Source organism: Pezoporus occidentalis, unplaced genomic scaffold (genome assembly GCF_034315485.1).
Source record: "Pezoporus occidentalis ecotype Australia unplaced genomic scaffold, CSIRO_AGI_Poc_V1 ctg68, whole genome shotgun sequence".
Taxonomy (NCBI): Eukaryota; Metazoa; Chordata; class Aves; order Psittaciformes; family Psittacidae; genus Pezoporus; species Pezoporus occidentalis.
The window spans coordinates 1,059,946-1,080,551 of record NW_026916030.1 but is presented as its reverse complement, the minus strand read 5'-3'; the positions used below and the strand labels follow the sequence as shown (position 1 = coordinate 1,080,551).

General features: G+C 53.9%; 3 protein-coding genes, 1 long non-coding RNA gene and 2 other non-coding genes across 6 annotated transcripts; 1 reads left to right on the top strand and 5 right to left on the bottom strand.

Moving 5' to 3' along the window:
• Positions 1-1,651: 1,651 nt before the first annotated feature.
• On the bottom strand, positions 1,652-5,285 carry LOC134175478 (uncharacterized). Its single transcript, XR_009969022.1, has 2 exons — positions 3,880-5,285; positions 1,652-2,059 (listed from the first exon to the last, which is right to left on the bottom strand). It is a non-coding gene; the product is annotated as an uncharacterized LOC134175478 (long non-coding RNA).
• On the bottom strand, positions 4,800-4,933 carry LOC134175488 (small nucleolar RNA SNORA17). The gene has a single exon (XR_009969030.1). It is a non-coding gene; the product is annotated as a small nucleolar RNA SNORA17 (small nucleolar RNA).
• Positions 5,286-5,355: 70 nt separating the features above from the next.
• Positions 5,356-5,491, bottom strand: LOC134175487 (small nucleolar RNA SNORA17). The gene has a single exon (XR_009969029.1). It is a non-coding gene; the product is annotated as a small nucleolar RNA SNORA17 (small nucleolar RNA).
• Positions 5,492-6,867: 1,376 nt separating this feature from the next.
• MRPS2 (mitochondrial ribosomal protein S2) lies at positions 6,868-8,360 on the bottom strand. The gene is made up of 4 exons (XM_062641466.1): positions 8,310-8,360; positions 8,167-8,232; positions 7,902-8,031; positions 6,868-7,610 (listed from the first exon to the last, which is right to left on the bottom strand). The coding sequence occupies exons 1-4, from the start codon at positions 8,335-8,337 to the stop codon at positions 7,067-7,069; spliced, it is 768 nt and encodes a 255-aa protein (XP_062497450.1). The 5' UTR covers positions 8,338-8,360; the 3' UTR covers positions 6,868-7,066.
• Positions 8,361-8,453: 93 nt separating this feature from the next.
• Positions 8,454-9,437, top strand: PIERCE1 (piercer of microtubule wall 1). Its single transcript, XM_062641467.1, has 3 exons — positions 8,454-8,623; positions 8,700-8,778; positions 8,951-9,437. The coding sequence occupies exons 1-3, from the start codon at positions 8,538-8,540 to the stop codon at positions 9,134-9,136; spliced, it is 351 nt and encodes a 116-aa protein (XP_062497451.1). The 5' UTR covers positions 8,454-8,537; the 3' UTR covers positions 9,137-9,437.
• A 374-nt stretch (positions 9,438-9,811) lies between these two features.
• Positions 9,812-19,874, bottom strand: PPP1R26 (protein phosphatase 1 regulatory subunit 26). The gene is made up of 3 exons (XM_062641465.1): positions 19,660-19,874; positions 13,850-17,934; positions 9,812-10,584 (listed from the first exon to the last, which is right to left on the bottom strand). Exons 1-3 carry the CDS (start codon positions 19,825-19,827, stop codon positions 10,530-10,532), a joined length of 4,308 nt encoding a protein of 1,435 aa, XP_062497449.1. The 5' UTR covers positions 19,828-19,874; the 3' UTR covers positions 9,812-10,529.
• Positions 19,875-20,606: the final 732 nt, after the last annotated feature.

Genomic DNA, 20,606 nt, shown 5'->3' with positions numbered 1-20,606 from the left:
AGGCCTGGCAGTTCCACCATTCCTTCTGAAGTGCCTGACCCCAGACAGGGATGTGGTGGCTTGTGCCAGGCTCCCACCAGCTCCTGCCCGCAGCCTGGAATTGGCAGCACAGGCCATTCCCTCTCACACGGTCTGGCTTTGGAAGCATCTAAAGCCAAGAATAGCTTAAAGCATTAAAATGAATCCGCAGGCAAGGTTGCAGCAGGCTTCCAGACACTTGGTTGCCTGTGTAGATGTTACCAGGGCTCTATAGTCTGTTTCCTTTAAACACTCAATTATAGCAACCTTTGAAACCTGGGCGTAGAGAGGAGGAATTTGTGTGACCTACCCCAAGCTCACTCAGTCATATGCCTGCTGACAGGAATATGCCATATACCACATGGCAGTGCTCTCACCAACTGCCTACTGAAGTGGGGCATATAGCTGAAGTACAGTCACAAAGGAAGTACATCTGACAGCACCTCCCCTGTGCGAGTGCTGGTGTCACAGCTGCAGATTTATGGGCCCTTTGGAAGAGATACACCAGTTTTCCCTTCTATTCATTCCATAGGATCATCCTTCCCTCTCACTGTTATTTATGGAGGGAATGTTTCAGCGTCAGCCACACTCAGTGCTGGTGCAGCTTCCCAGAGGGGCTGGCTGGGCAGCATCACTCAGCTGTGGTCAGGATGAGCTCTTGTGGGGTTTGTTTGAAGTGGGGTGAGTTCCTCAGTTAATTCAGGAGACACAAGCATGACCAAGGCCCCACCTCCAGGCATTAGGGCACCCAGTGTCACCTGTGTGGAACAGGAACGCTGGGTGGAAGGTGAATGAGGGGACTGGAATTGGGTGATGCGGCTCCATGGAGCCGCCCGAGCTCCTCATCTCTGGTCCTGCACTCCCATAGCAACCAGCTCCAGAGAAATCATTTCCTTCTATTAGAAAAAGGAACTCAACACCCACTCCAAATCCTCCCCTCAGGTGTTTGGGAAAGCAATTCACCACCCCTGCTCTGTTGGCACTTTACGACTCCCTGCCCCCAAAGCAGGGGTAGATAAAGCCCATGAGCACCTAGAAAAGCAGAGGAAAACCACCATGGTCCTCATTTACCTATGAGACCCTAGATTCCAGAATTTCTGAAAGTACCAAGTTCAAGGAGAAAGACAGCCCCTGTGCTTGCAGAACTCTCCAAGGCAGCTTATTCAGACACCTCCAATGGGAGCTGCCACATTCCTGTGTGATTAATCCACACAGCAGTGGACACACTCCCAGGAATCCCTCAGAGCTCACACCCCAAGAACAGAGGCTTCAGTTCATCACTAATACAAAGCACGAATGTTTTCACACATGTGCTCATCGTTTACAAGCTACACCACAATACGGGTGAGAAATGACTAAAGGCAAAGCTATTCCACACTGGGGCCTGCTCCAGCTTTCCCACATTAGCTGGGAAAAAGAGGAAAAGCAGAACACTGGAAGAGTGACAATCCCATCTCAGCTGCTTTAGCAGCATAGATTTGAGCCACAAGGGGCTGGAGGTCAGCAGCAAGGCTTCTATCTGTCACTGTTTAAAGAAGCCATCCCACTTCTCAGAGCCGCAAATAAAGTCTTCTATGCTAGAATGGTTAAGAAGAAGGTATTACTTGAGGTGCTACAAACACACATTCCAGGCTCACTGGAGGTGGCATCTTTATTTAGTTGTTTGGGGTTTTTTATAACCCTTCTTACCATGCAGGGAAAACACAGACTGAAAGCAGAGTGCTTCAGAATGTGGAAACAGCTCAGGAGAGAGATGAGTGGGAGAGGGACAAGGTTACAGCTCTGGGAGCTAGTCACCAGCAGCACAGCAAAGGCAAGGAAGGACACTGGGAACAGAACAATCATTTCTCTTCAACATCCGAGCATGCAGGTTGCAGGCAGCACTCGGAACCAGCAGCATCACCGCACACTTTGGCTGCTGTGAGCTTGAACCCACGTTGAGAAGATGAAGTTTCAGCACCCTACAGATCCTCACTGCAGACACCACGGCCCAGTTCTCCTGCAGCTGGGTCTGCTGGAGTTCCAAACCTCAAGGCATGATCTGCAAACAAGAGAAGGCGCAGGGTGTGAGACAACTCCAACTGCAGCAGAGGTCAACAGCAAGCAGCTGATTAATGCATCCAGGCTCCTGCTGGTCACTGCAGCTCCTCAGGACACAGAACTGCTCTAATTCAGCTGACAAGCATTACATCAGGTTTGTCTTGAGACTGCCCAAACACTTTCCCATCCCAGAGGAACCAATAAAAGCTTCATGAAACGAAACCAAGTCTGAGGGCAGTCATCAGCTGGGCTGGGTTGTCACGATTCACAGGGAAGCTTCAAGCACCAGACTCCAGCATCTCCAAACACCCTACCACTGCAGTCAGGGGAAGGCAAGTGCCTGCAAACCCCAGTGGATCAGGACCCGAAGCAGTGACAGGAGGCAGATGATAATAAATCAGCCTCATTTAGGACAGGTTCTTTGACACTAGAACAAAGGATTTGAAAAGCATCTCCTGGCTTGGCAGCGCACTCTGGTGAGTCCAGGAAGGGGGGGAATTTAACAGCACAGCCAGAGCCTGCTCATGGTTCTTCTTTCCCTCATGGGCTCCCTAAAAATCAAAGGGGAGTTTGCCTGCAGAGGCAACATTCATAGTGCAGAGAGAAGAGCTGGGCTTATTCCAGCCTTCAAAGCCAGGGCATAAACCAGTTCTAATGATGCAGGGCTAAGTTAATGTGCACAAAGACTTTTCATTCCTCTCAATGCCACTTTAATGCAAAATACCTTTTCCACAGCTGAGAGCCAGGCAGCTCTTTCAGTAAAGCAATATTCATAGCCTGGGATTGCTGCTCAGGGTGGGGAAGACGGTTCACAGCAAATGCTGTTAGGAGCATTTTAATAGCTCTCCCATGCCTCACACAGTAAAGCTCTGGAGAGACACTCATTTGGCACTCACTACTGCTACAGGACCCTTGATGCAAGCAAAGCCTGAGCAGAAATAACCCAAATGTGTGTTTCGGGTTAGAAGTCAGGGTATTTAAATAGAAGAGTCCCATCTTGGGGCATGGCTCTTTGCAGAGCATATCCCCAACCACCTTATTAGCATTCTTCCCAAAGCCGCTGCTGGTAGGCACTGCCTTTTCCCAATTAAATGGCTCATTTTGCAGCCAGCAGCAGCCCACTTGGTTAATGGCACCTCTGGCCCTCTAATGCCCATTTAATGAGGACATTTTCCACCACCCAGCACTGCCAGGTTTTGTCAAGCCATTAGTCACTGCGAAGCCTCTCGGTTTTGCAGCACCGCACGTGGCCAGAGCTGTTCTCACCACTTAAAGGACTTCAGGTTTTCGCATCAATTTGTTGCTTTATTACTAAAATCAAGCTTTTTCTTTCATTATGCCTAAGACACAATCTCTCATTATCTTGCATATGAGACATGAGCATGTTTTCAGCAGCGTTTCGTGTCGGACTACAATAGCACCAGAACCCATCTTCATTATCTCAGGCACTTCAACACGCAAAACCGGAAGCTTTTAACAGAAGTGTCTTCTTCTACTGACAGTTGCCTTTAAAAGGATGCTCCTGGGGAGCTGAGGAAGGCAGTTTAAGTGAAATGAAAAGGTGAAGAGCGTTAAAGGTTGCTTACAAAAACTGCTGCATTAGCAAAGCAGAGGAACCTGGGCGCGCGCCACCTGAAGCAGGTTTTTCCAACAGAAAAAGATGCCAAACTACTGAATTCAGGCTTTCTCCAACTCTACACTGGTACTGTTATTTTACTTGGTTTCATTTGTCCCTGTCCCGTAAGGACAGGATGTACCACCCCTAGGATCCTACCAGACACCACTGCGGCCCAGTGGGTTTCCAAGTGATGCCACACCTACCTGCAGCAGTTGAAGCAAGTTCCAGAAGTCAGCCCTGCTCTCAGCTGTAACTGTGAGGAGGAAAAACACCTTTAGTTTGGGTTTTGAGGAAGGAGTGAGGAGCTGGTGAGTTAACATTAGGAGCAAGGCATGGTTTCCAGCACCTGCTAAATCCACACCAAACTGGTTTTCTATCTACATCAATCCTTTGAAAACACCAAACTCAAAAGCCTGTTTCCCCCATCCCTTCCACGCCCAGGTGTGATTCTTGGTATCTACATAACACTAAATAAACCCTGCTGAACTCCAGGTGTCTTTTCACCACCAGAACAGACAGCAAGCAAGAGTGTCTTGCAGGCCATAAGGAGCTGCTGAAAGCAAAAAGAGAATTCAAGACAGCAGCTGTCACTTCTGCTTGTCCTTGCAAAACCCAAAAGGACCTTCCCCTGATGCAGTTAAAATTGGCATCATTTAAACTGCTTTTCTAAGGAATTTTGCTCCATATTCTGCTGGTTCTCTGGAGAAAGAGGTAAATGCAGCAGCAATGTCAAGCTACTGAGCTGAGTAGTTACAAGCTTCTGGCACAGGAAAGCTCTTCACCTCTGACTCCTAATGATACCAACATGTCAGGAAAGCAAACCTCCAAGGACTCAGGGCTATTAGAGAATACTGGAGTCTGCTATTCCTAACAATAAATGATATACAACAAACCTGAATTAGATTTTAACAGAGCAGGTTAGTAAAACAGGTTCACTTCTAAAGCACAGAATCTGACAGTATAAAAGGTACCCTTATCTGTCACGTAAGATTATATTGTCATGAAGAGAATTAGTGTCACAGTGGAGGGCAGCCCTTCTGCACCCTGTCCCTCCAGAGTTGTCCATTATTCACCATTGAAACACTTAACATTCAAGGAAAAACCACAGGAAAACCAGGAACCAAGTGTCAGGCTGCTCATCATTCCTGGGTGCTCACAGGTTCCAGAGCCCCAGCACAGACACAGCCTCTTCCTCTCTGCCACCTAATGACACAAACAAGGCACTACAGCCGCGTCTGCAACACGAGCTGGGGCATGGGGCTGTTCAACGGCACCCACTGCTGCTCACCTCGGGTCCTGCAGGAGCCCTCCTCCCGTCAGCCAGGTCCTGCAGCTTCCTCTGCAAAGGGAAATGCACACATCGCTCACTTGTGTACCCAGACACACCTCAGAGCCTGGTCCGAAGGGCTCTGTTGCACTGGTAACACAAGCTTGGAAGGTACAGCAGGAAAAGGAAGCTAAAGAAACCAATGCTCAGCACAGGCAGGGTTTAGGCACATGTGGTTATTTCATAACCCCACAGCATTCTACCCATTTTAAGGCTAAACAAAAGCCACACACAGTGGGTCTTCTGCTGCAGACCCACTACAGGTCACACACAGCAGCCTTGTATCCTTACACCGAGCTCTCACATTAGGGCAATTACTCGCATTTCAGGTAATTAAACCCCGTTTATAAACCATGTCAGGCCATCAATCACTCTGAATGCCCACGGGTCCGGGAGCAAACGAGCGTAGAACACAGCCTGTCGCTCTCCGCCACCTCATGACACGAAGGTGCCACCGCAGCCACCTTCGCAACGCCTCTGGTGGCAGGAAGGGAACGCCACAGGGACTGAAGGGATAACACACGCGTTTGTAGAACAGCATCACCTACTCGGTAGCGTTACAGCGGGATCTGGTGCACGTGGACACACTAAACGCAGTACATCAGAGCATTAACAGAAGGGTGCAGGTCTCTGCGTTAAGCACCACTTACCTCTGGCTTCTCAGGACGCGCAAACCTTTCTCACTTCACCCTTTGTCTTCCGCCAGGCTGAAGGAGGGCAAGAAAAGGGATGTTAATGAAGGCCTCGGCAATACCAGCTCATCACAGATTAGCAGCTAACTGCTGTGTGTATAACAACTCCGTGACCTGCCCCCTCACGCAGCCCAAGATCAACCCGCAGCAGTACCAGCGCCGCTTCCTGCGCACGTCCAGGGCTACTCAGCTCGCCGGGAGCCGTTAACAGCGGCAGCCCCGCTGCTCGCCACCCTCCACGGGAGCACGGCTCTGCCCCTACCCGTGCCCGTGCCCGTGCCCGTACCCAGCCCAGCGCTGCCCGGGCAGCCGCGGCTCTCCCCGGCCACGGGGCCGGGCACGTTCTCTCCCCTCCGATCCCTGCACCCCGGGGCGGGGGAGCGAGCAGGGACCAAGCCCCGGCTCCCCGCGGGCAGCGCCAAGCACGCGGCCCCGGGTGCACACAGGAGCGGCACCCCCGTACCTCCGGCGCGCCCTCCTCATCGCCATCATCATCATCATCATCATCACCGCCATCATCATCCCCATCCCCTGCACCGGAGCCTCCCGCCGCCCTCCGCCGGGGAAGGGGCTCGGAGGGGCCCAGCCCTGCCCGGGTGAGCGCAGCCCCCGCGGCCGCCCCGCTCCGCCCCCGCCGCCATCGCGGCCCCACGGCGAAAAGGCCGCAGCGCCCCCGCCTTCCGCTTATATAGGGCGGGGGGGGCGGAAGGGCCGCGCCCTGAGAGCGGCTCCCGAGAGCGCCCGCTGCTGGCCAGGATGACTCGGAGCGGGAGCGGCCGGCCCGAGGACCCGGATGAAGATGGGGGACCGGGATGGGGCCCGGGGGCTGGGATGGGGATACGGGACCGGGATCCCGGACCGCACACCCGTGTGTCAGCGCCTGGAGCTCCCTTTCCCGGCCGCACTCTGGGGCCCCGCCATTCGCCATGGCTGTGGCTGAGGTTGGACCCCGAGATGCCCTGGGGTAAAGCAGGGACCCTCCAGCGCTGGGATGTGCCACCTCCCCTCCTGCTCCCCTCTGTGTGCTCCCGGGGTGGGAACAACCTTCACCCCCCTTCCTTGGCCATAAACACTGGCCACAGGCCCCCGTTTCACAAGAAGACAAGAAAGATTGTGAAGCCCTTTATTCATCAGGACGGAGCATGAAACACAAGTGATCACACACTCACAGAGGTGCCTCCGTGCAATAGGGACACACACGGACAGGAGCTGGCCCTGGTCTGGCTCCCACCCCCTCACATCGCTCTGGACCATTTCTGTTTGAGCTGGGATCACTGCGGGGCCTCTGCACAGCACCAGAGCCCTGCCAAAATCCTGTGCTCCGGGTGCAGGACGCCCATCACCACCCCGCTGGGCACCATCCCACAGGCTCTAATTGCCCTCCGCTTTCCTCTGCAGCTCACGCACGGCCTCGCTGTGCCGCCTCTTGTCCTTGGCGCGGATGATGGTCATCCTGAAGAGCTTGCAGTACAGCTCCATGGCACTGGGGCTGTCGTCATTGCCTGGGATGGGGTACGTGATCAAGCAGGGGTTGCAGTTCGTGTCCACCACCCCCACCGTGGGGATGTTCATCTTGGCCGCGTCCCGGATGGCCACGTGCGGCTGGAAGACGTTGTTGAGGCTGCTGAGGAAGATGATGAGGTCGGGCAGGCGCACGCCGGCGCCGAACTGGATGTGCGCGTTGGTGAGCAGCCCGCCCTGCCAGTACCGCGTGTGCGCGTACTCCCCGCAGGCCCGCGCCGTGCTCTCCACCAAGTGGCAGAACTGGCGCTTGCGGCTGATGAAGAGGATGATGCCCTTGCGGTAGGCGATGTGCGCGGTGAAGTTGAGGGCGAGCTGCAGGTGCTCCATCGTCTGGTCCAGGTCGATGATGTCCTGGTCCAGGCGGCAGCCGAAGATGTAGGGCTCCATGAACCTGCGGGGGCAGAGGGAGGACACAAGGGGGTGCAGGGACGGGGTGATGCGGGCACCGAGCAGCCTGGATGTGGCGCAGCCTCACCGTGGAACCCTTCCCAGCCTCCAACCCCAGTGACGCCAGAGGAGCTCTCTGCAGAGCTGCACACAGCGCGTCCCACCAGGGCTTGGGGCTGCAGGGCTCACACTGGGCACGGTCCCTGTACAAGCCCATGCGGATATGAGGGTCTCCACGGGCAGTTCCAGACCCACCCAGTGCACACAGCCCGGGGCAGCCTCCTGCTTCACTCACCGATGCCGACATCCCTTCTTGTGCCCCAGGTGCACCCGCGCATCGAAGAGATCTTTCAGGGAGAAGAGCTCCTTCACGTTGAAGAAGTCGGGGTGCGCGAGGGGCCCGGAGAGCAGCTTCTCATCCGCGGCTGAGAGAGAGAAACCCCAGTAAGGAGCCGGTCCCGCGTTGCGTCTGCAGGGGATGCGAAGGGCGCTGATGCACCCCCAACCCCAGGGGCCTGGCGGCACCGGCGAGGGTCCCGCAGGTGCGCGGCATCACTCACCGCGGGGCTGGGCCGGGCTGGGCGCCGGGGCCAGGGCCGCGATGCTGCTGTAGAGCCGGGGGGCTGCTGTGGGGAGAGAACGCGGGGTGAGGCGGGGTGAGGCGGGCGGGGGGCGGGCCGGGAGCCGGACGGGACCCGCTCACCTGCCCGCAGGAGCCGCGGCACCGCCATGCTCCGAGCCCGCCGCGCCGGGAGCGGCTGCAGCTGCAGCAGGAGGAGGAGGAGGAGGATGAAGGTCAAGCGGCGCCTTCCGCTTCCCGGGCCGGGGCGGGGCGATCCCCGGGGCGGGGCGCGGAGCCATCGCGGCCCCGCCCGCAGCGTCCCGTCTCCGGGCAACGCTCGGCTCCGCGTCCCGGTCCCGTCCCTGCGCCATGTCCGTGCCTGCGGGCGCCGGGCCCCGCAGCAGCGCCAGCCTGCCCGGCCGCTTCCCGCAGCCAGACCGCCTCTGCGGCTACGGGTGAGCCCCCCGCGCCCGGCCCCGCGCGGCCCCGGCCCCGCTCCAGCCCCGCTCCAACCCCGCTCTGTCCCCGCAGGAAGCCGGAGCCTCACCCGCGGTACCGCACCACGAACCAGACGTACGGCAGCAGGGCCCCCACGGTGCACGAGGTGCCGGTAGGGTTGGGGACCGCCGGGGGCTGGGGCAGCCCCGAGCACAAGGGGATGCTGGGGGAGAGCAGCCCCGAGGAGGAGGACGTGGGGCTCAGCAGGGCCCGTCAGTGTGCGCTTGAGCCCAGGCGCTGCTGATGGTGGCATTGAGAACCTCTCCCCTCTGTTCGCCCCCCAGACCTCCTTCCATGTCACCCCACACGGCTTTACGAGGATCCAAGGCATGGGGGGCCCGTACAGGAACAGTGGGCTCAACACGGCCCTGGAGAAGAGCTATGTCACGGGTCCGGACAACTTCATCACCGCCCATGACCGCCTCAACTTCCACCCCAGCTACAACCCCAAAGGCCCGTCCCACTGTTAGAGCTGCAGCGGGAGCAACAGGGTCACTGCTGGCTAAATACACACACACACACACCCCCCGAAAGGCCCCTGAGCAAACAGCACTGACCTGCCCCTCAATCTCTTGCTAAGCCTCTTTGAAAGCCTGACAAGAAGCACTGCACTGCAAAGTCATTCACATGCTCACTACTGGCAGCAGATTAACCTGCACGCTTCCCAGCAGTGACCACCTCAGTCAGGCCTCTTTAAGGCCTGCATAAGCTTTGGGGAAAACCAGTTTAAAAGTGTTATTAAAACGGAGTCCAGGAATTTGTTGGGAGAAACACATGGGAGAAATCACCACAGAATGACTGCTATTAGGAACAACAGTTGAAGATTTAAGGTTATTAAATATGAGCTAAACAGTGCATATGAACCATTTACTTAGTTTATAGGCAGCATAAATACTAGAACAATATACATTACATACCTATATTCCCCTAACCTTTTCCCTGCTACTAATGATGCTTTAAGCTCTTGGCTCATGTACCACGCATCATTAAAATTTAAGACCTCAAACCAGTTTCTGTACTATTTAATGAATAACCAAAGGGCAGGTTTCCCAAGAGTCTTTGGGTCTCTTGTAGAAAGCTCTTTCACCTTCCTCACCTCTCAAAGCTACAGGGATTTCAGAAACGACTCAAATAACGACACCTAATCCAAGAGAAAACATCTTTCTCAAGGTTTATTGTAACAACGGTGGTTACACAGCGAGTGGAACTGCATCACCTGCACAGGAACTGCACTGGAACGAACAACCTGGCATGTGTGGCTTATAAACTCGTCTTGAACAGAAATTGTGCAGCCTGTGTCTGATGAGGAACTGTCCCGCCTCACCGGGGGAACAGCAGACATTAAACATGAGCATAACGCTGTTCTAGCTGTTTGCTGAAGAACTAAAAAGGAAACAAGGAGTGTAATAGTGTGTCCAAGCACCACTGCGAATGATACTCTTCATGTGAGGGATATTCCCTGTTTGGGTTATTTTTATATAGCCTTGCAAACGGTGCAGGATGCATTTAAGCATCCTTGGAAGGCAGAGGAATCCTCTTTAATTATTGTCACTAAACACAAATCTGAGGTCCAAAACTGAACAGAAAACCAGGCCCTTACTTGTCCCTTTTCAACCACTGAAACCCCAGTGTGGGCCCATGGTCTCATCACCAAGGTTTCAATGCCACCTCCCAAACGATTCCAGTTTTCACTGCGCTTTATATGGTTACCTCAAACAGAAGGGCTGGCTAAAGAACCTCTGCTGAGAACACACCAACACACTGGAACCAGCACATGGACTGAGCAGGAATGCTTCCTTAACACTTAACTTCTTAAAACCTTTAACTTCTGGAAATGAATAAGCAGCCCTCAGCCATTCACTGCTACTCTATCAGAGTAGACAATACCTTGAGCTTCTTACACCTTCCCTTTCTTCTCCTGAAATGAAAAACACAATGCTGAATTAATACAGATGGTTGTGACAGTTTACACGTATTTTTAGCCACATTTTTCTGCAGCTGGAACAGTTTAGGGATGAGACTCCCTCTTGCAAATGGATTCAGTGGCTTTTGTCACCTATTTCCCCCCTAGTCTTCATACCTCACCCAGAACCCCCCACCTCCTCCCTCCCTTGTCTCAACTCTCTCACTCTGCTCTAGTCTGGAACCGAAGCCAGCTGCTTTGAGGAGATCCGGGTGCAGCTCACCTCACCTCTCAACTGTTCCCAGGGACACGCTGCATTAAGGTCACCCAGTTACCTTCCACTGAGGCTTGCTGGGAAGGGAGCAACACACAAGGTGCAGCCAGCCCCAGGAGATGTGCCTGTACGCATCAGTTTGCTCAAGGCTTCACTCACCATGTGTCAAACTTCAGTACCTGAAGGGGGCCTATGGGGATGCTGGGAAGGGACTCTTCATTAGGGACTGGAGTGACAGGACAAGGGGTAACGGGTTAAAACAAACAGGGGAAGTTTAGATTGGATCTAAAGGGGAAATTCTTTCCTGTTAGGGTGGTGAGGCACTGGAATGGGTTGCCCAGGGAGGTTGTGAATGCTCCATCCCTGGCAGTGTTCAAGACCAGATTGGACAAAGCCTTGGGTGAGATGGTTTAGTGTGAGGTGTCCCTGCCTGTGGCAGAGGGGTTGGAACTGGATGATCTTAAGGTCCTTTCCAACCCTAACTATTCTGATTCTATAAACACTGGTTTCCTTATGTTTACTTTCCCCCATTCCCCTGTTTTAGTGGCTTCAGACACACTGACCTGTTTGTTCAGATGTTATACGCTTCTTTTGTAAGGAATACCTGCACCAACCCAAATTGTCACCCTCAAGATGACACATTTCACTGCAGGGAATCTACCTGAAACAGCCTCGTGCTACTCTGCATTTTGAAAGCAAAATCTTCATGTGTCCAGATAAAATTAGGTGAGGCTTTACTATCAAACCAAGACAAACTGCAGCTCCGGGCACAAGTCAATCACATCTTCGGACTGCAGGCAGGGGGGGAAGGTAACGCAAACCCACTGCTCACTCGAGACGATGACACAAACCATAGGAGCACTCTGGTTTCACGGTCCATGGTCAGAACCCCATTTATTAACCATTATAAACGTATCCATGTACACCATTTCCTATATACAAATCAAGTTTCTCAATTTAAAAAAGTGCTGCTCGAAATCAGGTTTTCTTTAAAGCACAAGCTCACGGGAACGGCTTCTTAACCGGATCTGGTGGTGAGGAGTACCGAGAACACAGACACACGGACGGGGCAGCAGCCACCACCCTGGGAGGCTCAGCGCTGATTTACTGACAGCTCTGAGGAGGACCATCCAGCTTAATTTACACAAACAGTACAGAATGCGTCCACCCCCTCTGTAATGCAGTTTAATCATTTGAAAGCAAGGTACTCTGAAAACTTCTATTTACCTATTGCAAACAAAAGGCCCAAATCCTGCAACTGCATCAAGGCAGCCAAAACCACGGCTGTGCACAGGGGCTGCAGGCACGGGAGCCAAGGAAGAAACCACTTTTCCAAGGTATCCTAGCACAAAATGAGATACTGATGCTTTCAACAAACCGGCCACCAAGGCAAGGGCTACAAAAGGGCGGCCGGACAGTACGAAATGTCAAGTGACCACTAGGAACAGGTTTAAAACGTAACTGCACAACAGGACACACACACAAAGGCTGTTGCTCACTTCTCTACATGCCATGGCTATTTGCTCTACTCTACGCTACGCTGTAGTTTGCCGCTGTTGTGCAAACGTGACCACACCAGGGGGGATCCTGGGTGGCTCTGGATCCCTTCCTGGCTGCTTTCGCTCCATTTTCCAACATCAAGGCCAGCCTCCAGGAAGACACAGACACCAAGGGACAGGGGAGAGAAGACTGGATAAAGAGAGCATCGGATCAGTTCACAGGGACAAGACGTGAGAACAAACTACTCAAAGGACTCCAAGACACGCAAATGAGAAGAACCAGCCAAAGGCTCGAATTCCCACTTCTGGGATCTTTCAGGGAAGGCAGAGTGGGGGCACTTTTGTTTGGTGATATGAACATGCTACTTCAGTCCCGTATCAAGTCAGTACAAATAGAGAGTAGTGAAAAATTGCTTTATTCCTGCTGCTGGAAACGGAGGCAGAGAAAGAGCTACTGGTATGAAGGAACAGTGCTGGAAATACCCTTGGCGCTTACATCAGGGATGTCCTAGAGCAAACCCAGCTTTGTTCTATTGCACAAGAACTGTAAGTGAAAATCAGAGTCCATGGAGATGTAAGAGTTCAGAAACCCCTTTGAACAAGGCAAGTAAGGGCACTCGATTCCAGAAGTTCACACAGGAAACAAAATCCATCTATGGGTAACTGCAGGGCAGCAAAGTGAGACTTGAGAACAAGGAGGAATTGTTTCAGCCTCACAGGCCCGACAGGGCATCAATCTAGTGAAATGCACAGATCCTGGTGTCAGCACAGACTCGCTCCTCAGGCTGCATGGAATCACCTGCTGGCGGGAGGCTGGGGGGTTCAGAAGGTTCCTGCCTTCACCCAGGACATGCAGACAGACCCATCCACGCCATTTACCTGAATTTGCATTTGGATCCTCAAGGCTGGAGCCCCACACCTACATCTGCACCGGCTTTGCTGGAGCTGGGCTGAGGGAACTCACCCAACAGCCCCCGGGGCAGGGGAGAACCGGGACCCCGGCACAGGCCCGTGGCATGGGTTTGTCCTAAGGCAGCTCGAACGGGAATGGTGTCAGACAATGGGCTTCAGAGGCAGAGCACCGCGATCGAACGCTGTGTCCTCCTCCTCTGAGCAGATTGCCAAATGTATTCCGTGCACAAACAGGTTTCCTGTTTATACACATGATTAGAGGCCTCATCATTTAAAGCATGATGAGCCAGTATTTTATCTACAGTGACTACAGCATCCTGCAGCAACGGCAGCCCTAAAAATCCTTAGAAAAAATATTTCCTCAGAGCACTTTAAATAATTTACAAAATTCTACAAAAACGATGGATGCCTGTCCATGGGATCCCTGTTCAACAGAAGCACTTTCACATTAGTGTGTGTAGGATATACAGGTGATACAGGTGTCTGTGATATACAGGTATCAGCCTCCCTCACTGTCTCCCCTGTCTCAAGTTTGAGCAAGGTAATTACCTTTGTTCTCTAGAAAGACTGTTACTGTAAAAAGCAGCATACTTACAGATGTGAAACCCCTCCTAGAGAGAGGGAATCGGGGCAGACCCCTGCAGGGAGCTCAGGACCTTTTGCACAGGGTTTGTCTACAACTTCCTGCCCTTGGTCCACTTCACAAGTGGTTTCCCTATTCTCCAGGACAGGTACTTTTCCTTCCAAACTGGAGCTGGATACCTGCATTTCTTCCTGCCTGTCACTGTCCTCGCAGACAGCTTTTCCCTCCTCATTGCACATCTGTGTGCTGTTATCTGCACATGCTTCTCCACCGGTTTTATCCACTGCTACCGCTGTCACATTTAGCTCCTGTGGTGGGCAACCTAAGCTTGGAGCTGGGCTCTTGTCCTGCTGGTTATTCCCTCCCTTGCTGCACACATGTATACCCTGCTGAGATGCATCTCTACTGACTTTATCTGCTTGTACCACTGCCACGCTGTGCTGAGGGCATGGAGCATCTACATTTGGATCAGCCCAGCTGTCTTTGTGGGTATCTCCTGCCTCGATCCACATCTGTGCACTCCCAGCTTTGGATGCTCCTCTGCAAACCTTATCTACCTTCACTGCTGCCACGCTCTGCTCCTGCAAAGGGAGATTGGAATGTGAATCTGACTGCTCTGCTGCAGCACCAGCCCGCTCCCAGCCCCCTGCTTCCTCCCCGACAGGCAGAGGAGCAGCCTCCAGTCTTCCACAGGTTTCTGCTACAGGGGGACTTGACCCTTCCCCAGGGAGCTTCTGAGAACTGGATCCTTTTATTGCTGTTGGGCTCTCCCCACTAAACTCATCTTTGGGCGAGGGAGCTCCTCTTCCCTGGTTAAGCACATCTGCATCCTGGGAAGCTGCCTCTGTTCCTAACGCACCGCTCTGGGCGAGCAAGCTCTCTGCTTTCTGCCTTTTGTTCAGAAGCATGGATTTCTTCCTGTCCCGAGCACCCTTTAGACCTGCAATAAATTTACTTGAGATTTTGAGGTGAAAGGTATTCTTTCTCTTGGACCTGGGCTTTGCAGTAACTACTTTTCGTACTTTACCACCTCTGTTTTTGCTGGTTTTAGGTGGAAGTGTTTTCTGCACGGGCTCTGGATTAGGGACATCCTTTTTACCTGCTGTGCTTCCAGATACCTCACCAGCAGCAGCACCTTTAACCCCCACCAGCCCTTGCTTAGCTTTTGACTGACCAGTAGTATGAACATTCTGTGCTGAGGAAGCACATTTCCCACTGCCATGTAACATTGCACCTTTCCCTTCTGTCCCAAGAGAGCTCTTCAGCTCCTCAGTGTGCTGAGACACCTCAGGCTTGTCACTCTGACCCAGCACAAGGTCAAGCTCACTTTCAACCAGCTGTGGCTTTGCTTTCCCTTTAGGAGCAGTTTGTTTGGTCACTCTCAATAGGTCCAGAGCTGCATCATCTTTCTGGAGCTCCGAAGTGCTTGCAGAGTCTTTAGCCTTTTCTGCCAAAAACTTCCTAATTTCTTGCTCAATGCTGTCATCGCTGTCCACTGAACTGCTGTCGTCAGCGCCCGACGGGGCTGTGAAAGTACACTGCCTATTTTTAGCTGCCTGCAGGTTATTCTGGCTTGTGACTGGTCTGGGTTTGGATCCTTTTCTAAGCTGTAGGTTAGAGTCCAAGTTCTTCCCGGTCTCTGGTTTTTCACTGGGAGGTTTGACACCTGTGTTGTCAGGAGGATTTCGGGCCGGGTTCTCTTTCGCGGCTTTTCTGGGTTTGGAGAGGCAGCTCTTCAGCACCACGGGATTTCTGCCTTGCTGGAGGCTGCTAAATCCATCGAGCAGCTGAGCTTCTGTCTCGCTGAACCTCACCCTCTTCTTGCACTGAGATTTCTGCTCCTTGGACTTCTTCTTTAACTTTCTTTTGGACCGCAGAAGGTCCTTGATGGCACTATCCAGGTCCTCATCACTATCCAGAGAACTGCTCTCATCATCTGAACCATCCCTCTCTGGAGTCTGGATGGAGTTTTTCACAGGCTTTCTTGTGCTGCTCTGAACCTGCATAAAAGGGTTTACGGAGTCCAAGGCCACACATTTGCCATCTGATCCAGACAGTTTTGGAGCCGGCAGCTGCTGCTGCCTCGGCTCTTTGCTGCCAAGCCTTTGAGCATCACAAAGCTCTGTGGGACTGCTCGGGGCACGCTCCTCTTGCAGCACAGCAAGTTTTGGATAGCTACCTGGCTGGAAAAGTCCGGTCTCCACCTGCTCAGGTGGTTTTGATGCACCTTGTTTTGCTATTCTGCCTTCCCTTTTGAGTCTCTTTTTACGATTCAGCGATAGCTTCAGTGATTTGGGAAGAGGAGGCTCTAGGGTACTGGCAAGGCTGTTTTGATCCGAAGGCAAAGGTATCTGGAGTGAGTGTGACAGGCTGGGAGGCTTTGTTCCAAGGTTTTCTGACTGTGCTTTCAGAGCCAAAAAAGCCCTGATCTCTTGCTCGATGCTATCATCACTGTCCACCAGGCTGCTGTCGCTGTCACAGCAGGAGGATGAGAGGAGCTGGGGAGAGAAGGAGTCTGCAGCGAGTGATTTGCTGTCACTTCCCATTTGGGATGGCATGATTGTTTTGGAAATATCAAGGATAGCTTCCGCACACATGAGCTCTGCAGATGTGTCTGCTCTGCAAGAGGCCTGCAGCGTGAGCTCGCAAGCAGCAATCTTGTTTTCTGGGAGTGCAAAATGTCTGGCTTTTTTCAGTGGTTTAAGCAGCTTGTTAAAGTCATTGCTGGTGCTTTTGAGTTCTGTTGAGGTGGAATCAGTTTCTTTTCTCTTGTTGCTTATAGGGCTTTTATGGATTTCTGGTGAGGCACTTGTTGTTGAGCTAATTGTTAGGCTTGCAGAAATGTCTGCCAGACCCTTTGTAGGAAGTCCCTCCCTCTGCAAAGGGACACAGTCTGTTGCGTGACCTGCCTCTCTCCTGATTTTCTCCAGCTGATAAAGCTGAATGGCTTCTTCGATGCCATCATCGCTGCTCGAGTCAGATATGTGCACGCTCTCGCTGACAAGCGCTCCCCTGCTCTCCCAGTAATTAGCTCCACTCTCTTCACCTTGCTCCACTGCCCAGGGCTGGCTGGCAGTGGCCATTTCCAGATAGGCTGGGTTCACCTGGCTGAAGTCACTGGGCTCTGGTTGGGTTTTAGACTGCAAACCCTTGGCCTGCGTGCTGGGTTTCTGCAGCTTGGCACGGTGTCTCAAGAGCAGCGCGCTACAACCTTGCTTTATAGCACCACAGTTTGGTTTGTTTGCCGCTTCCTTGCTGCATTTTAGGGCAGATCTGACGTGGGAATCCTTCTCCTCCCCAGTTACACATTTACGAATTTCTTGCTGCTTCTTCTCATTCAAGAACTGCACTATTTCAGCTTGTATGCTCTGTTCAAAAGAGTCGTCGCTACTGATGCTCTGAGGGGAAGCAGGCTGCAGCCTTTTCCCAATGCCCAGGTGGTCAGACAGGTACTCTTCAGAGAGCATCTCAGCTTTGAATTTCACAGGGAGAAGGTTACTCGCCACCTTGTTCTGTGAGAATTCTCTCTTAAACCTTTTGTCTCCGCTTATGTTTTCAGAACACTCTGCACCCCTCTGCAAGGACTGGTCACCCTGGGTTTTTGCTTTCAAGTACTCCTGAATGGCTTCCTCTATACCTCGGTCCACCGAGTCGTCGCTATCAGAATCGAGCAGGAGTCTCCCAAACCCCACACCCTCTTCCTCCTCGGTGTCATCTGAACCAGCAGGGCTCCCACACTGGGTGTACTGAGGATGCTTCTGCAGCAACACAGGGCTAGACGTGACTCTGTTACTGCTGCCCTTTTCTCCCTGTTGTTTCTTCTGCATAATACAATCATACTCATTGTTCATACCCAGGGCAGACTCTTGACTTTGCAGGTTGTTTATGATCATCTGAACTTTTGCACTTACAGAGGTTCTACTGACTTCTTCTTCAGGTTCAGGGTAGCAAACAGGGTATCTACAATTCCTCGCTGGTCCAAAGGACTCCCATTTTGTCTGAAGAGCTACCAAAGGAGAAGCATTCATCAGGAACATTCTAGCAGACAACAGCAGGTCCACGACAGAACAGTTTTTCAGACTGATCTCTCTTCCATCCTACAAGAAAAAAAGAGGAAAATGGTTTTTATTACACATTTACCTTCTAAAAGTTCCATGTCATAATACTGGTAACATAAATCACCCGTTATTACCGCTGCGGCTTATTGTGCCAGGTAATCATGGGTTTTACTCCTTAGCATCACCTCCACGGGTAAATCAGTCACTACTGCCATTAAAGGTAAGACAGAGCCCTCATCCTTTGTGGTTCTCAGTATATTCTAGCACAAGCAGGTGATTATCTTCACCTCCAGAAGTCTCCCTGCACTTTCCAGGGAAGGCTGTGCTCTCTTTTCTGTACATTCCTAAACAACCAGGTGTTGCCAAGCCCCACACAACTGCTCTGATGGCACCTCAGTGTGATCTCCTCCTGAACTCACGGTTGTCTGAGTATTTTTGCAGTGAATTTTCTGCAAGAAAGCACAGATTTAAGGGGATCTTTCCTTTGAAAGTGGGACTGGTGGGAGCAGAGAACCCTGCAAAACATTCCGCTCCTGTTTCGTTTGGCAGAACTGCCCTTCCCAAAGCACTCCCTCTGTGCGGAGCTCAGTGTTTCAGCTCTATAGCAAAAGCAACGCTGCCCATACGGTTCAACAGGTGGGTATGAGACGAGCTCGCCTGTGATCCAAGGTGGTGGGACACAAACCAGCTCTCAAAGAGCAGAGCAACCACGTTAGCATCACGCCTGGACTCACGCACAAGCCCCAGACAGCTTTTACCAGTTCTGGCGTGGCATCAAACACACAGCTCAGGGACCTGGGCAGCACAAAGGGAATGGAGCCTATTTCCTCCTGAAACCCACTATACAGCAGTGACTCCAAGCCATCAACCACCCCGGCCTCACCGCAGGATAAAAGCTTTTGGTAAACACAAAGCTGTAGGAGTTTTTAAGAGCAGGATGAGGATTATGAGCACCTGTAAGTATCATGATCAAGAACACCCCTCCTCACTGGTGGGTACCTGCAGCAACACAGCACTGTCCTAACTTCCACCTTTTAGGCAGCTGAAGGCAGCTCAGACCAACTTCTGCTCTAGGATCCAGCCCAGTGCTCCTGCGTATCCACCCCTGGGTGAAGCAGGAGGCACCTCCCGACACGATGTGGGTCAGGCCTCCACAAACACACACCGTTCCTAAAGGCCGCTCCGCCACACTCACGGGGGCACGCATAAATTAGGAACATTTGTCACTGTAATGAGCACCTGAGCATCAAAAATGAGAATTCTCATCAGGAATGAGAACAGATGACACCGTACGTGAGCTCTCAGCTCCATTGGAAACCTAACCCCCCCCCCGCTCCCATTAACCTGTTTCCACAGCTTCCAGGGAAGGGGCAGGCACCTTCGCTCCCCTGCACATGGACCGCGGCTGCCGGGAAGGACCACATGGAGCTGGGATGAGCTTCCCCGCCCCAGCACCGCTTCAGGCCCGGGGCGAGGGGCACCCACGCCAGGGGACCCGGAGGAACAGCCTCGGGGGGGCACCCACAGGGGCTGCGTGAGGGCCATGGGGGGCACCCACAGCGGGGACGCGCCCCCGGGGGTGTCCGAGGGGGCTCCCGCTCGCGGCGTACCCGGGGCCGCCCCGCCCGCTGCCCGCGGCCGGCCGGGCCCTGCCCGCGCCGCCATGGCTGCCCCTTCCCGCCTTCCACCGCCTTCGGCCGGGCCCGGACCTGGGCCTCGGCCTCCCCGGAGCCGCTCCGCCCGCCCGCCCCCGCCGCCGCTCACCTGCCGCTGCCGCTGCCGCCGCGGGGGGAGGCCGGGATGCGGATCGCGGTGGTGGCGGCTCCCGGGCCGGGCTCCCCTCTCCGCCGAGCTCCGGCGCGGCCGCTGCCCGCCGCTCTGGTGCAGGGGCGGGCGGCGCTTCCTTCCCTGCCCCCGGGGAGCGGGAGGCATGCGCCGCAGGGCTCCTCCGGGAAGGCGGGAGCGACCGCCCGGGCCTCGGCGGCCGCCGGCTCTGCCCGCGGGAGCGGCGGGGCGGGGAGGGGCCGGGCCGGGCCGGGCGGTCCCGCCGGGGCACAAAGGCAGGCGCGGCCACAGCGCCGCAGGCCGGCAGCGGGCGCGGAGGGGAGGGAGGCCGGGACCCCCTTAACTGCGGGCAGTGGGAGGTCCGGCGGGGGCAAGGAGCGTCCGCGGCCATTTGCAGCCCTGGGGCTGCGTTTGGGGCCCAACGGCGGCTCCTGCGGGCGCGGAGCGGCTCTGTCCGGGCAGCGGCTGTGCGAGGGCACAACCGGGCTTGGGGGGAGCTCCCAGCCGGGCGCTCGCACCGCTTACTTTGGAGACAGGAGCCGAGTACAACGCGCGGGAGGAGCGCGTCTCATCGTGCTCCCTTTGGAGCGCCATGGGGGCTGCCAGGGAGGAGAGCATCCGCAGGGCACAGCGCAGACTGCTCCAAGCCCGGAGTCTGGGGATGCAAAACTGGAACTGCGGTTGAGAGCGCCGAGGCCTCTGTTTCGGTGCTTTGGCTGCTGGAGTTAACGGTGTTCGAGCTTTTGTGTGCAGAAGTGCTCTGTTTCTAACCCGTGTTGCTGGCGAGCAGGTTTTTTCCCCAGGGATGCACTGCCTGCCCTGTCTTGTGCTCCCAAGCTCCGGAATCCTTCCAGAACACCCCTTCCAAGCTGCTTGTTCACTGAAAATACAGAGCGAGCCCAGCTCCCCCTTTGGAAACCTTCACA

Excerpts from the sequence above, each read along its gene's own strand:
- PIERCE1 (XM_062641467.1), top strand. The coding sequence starts at position 8,538 with ATGTCCGTGCCTGCGGGCGCCGGGCCCCGCAGCAGCGCCAGCCTGCCC. Across the intron at positions 8,624-8,699 it reads GACCGCCTCTGCGGCTACGG|GAAGCCGGAGCCTCACCCGC; the intron begins GTGAGCCCCCCG and ends CTGTCCCCGCAG. Across the intron at positions 8,779-8,950 it reads CCACGGTGCACGAGGTGCCG|ACCTCCTTCCATGTCACCCC; the intron begins GTAGGGTTGGGG and ends TTCGCCCCCCAG.
- MRPS2 (XM_062641466.1), bottom strand. The coding sequence starts at position 8,337 with ATGGCGGTGCCGCGGCTCCTGCGGGCAG. Across the intron at positions 8,233-8,309 it reads GCCGCGGCTCCTGCGGGCAG|CAGCCCCCCGGCTCTACAGC; the intron begins GTGAGCGGGTCC and ends CTCTCCCCACAG. Across the intron at positions 7,611-7,901 it reads AAGAAGGGATGTCGGCATCG|GTTCATGGAGCCCTACATCT; the intron begins GTGAGTGAAGCA and ends CTGCCCCCGCAG.
- PPP1R26 (XM_062641465.1), bottom strand. The coding sequence starts at position 19,827 with ATGCCTCCCGCTCCCCGGGGGCAGGGAAGGAAGCGCCGCCCGCCCCTG. Across the intron at positions 17,935-19,659 it reads GGCGGCAGCGGCAGCGGCAG|GATGGAAGAGAGATCAGTCT; the intron begins GTGAGCGGCGGC and ends TTTTTCTTGTAG. Across the intron at positions 10,585-13,849 it reads CTAGGAGGGGTTTCACATCT|GAGAAGAAAGGGAAGGTGTA; the intron begins GTAAGTATGCTG and ends TTTTCATTTCAG.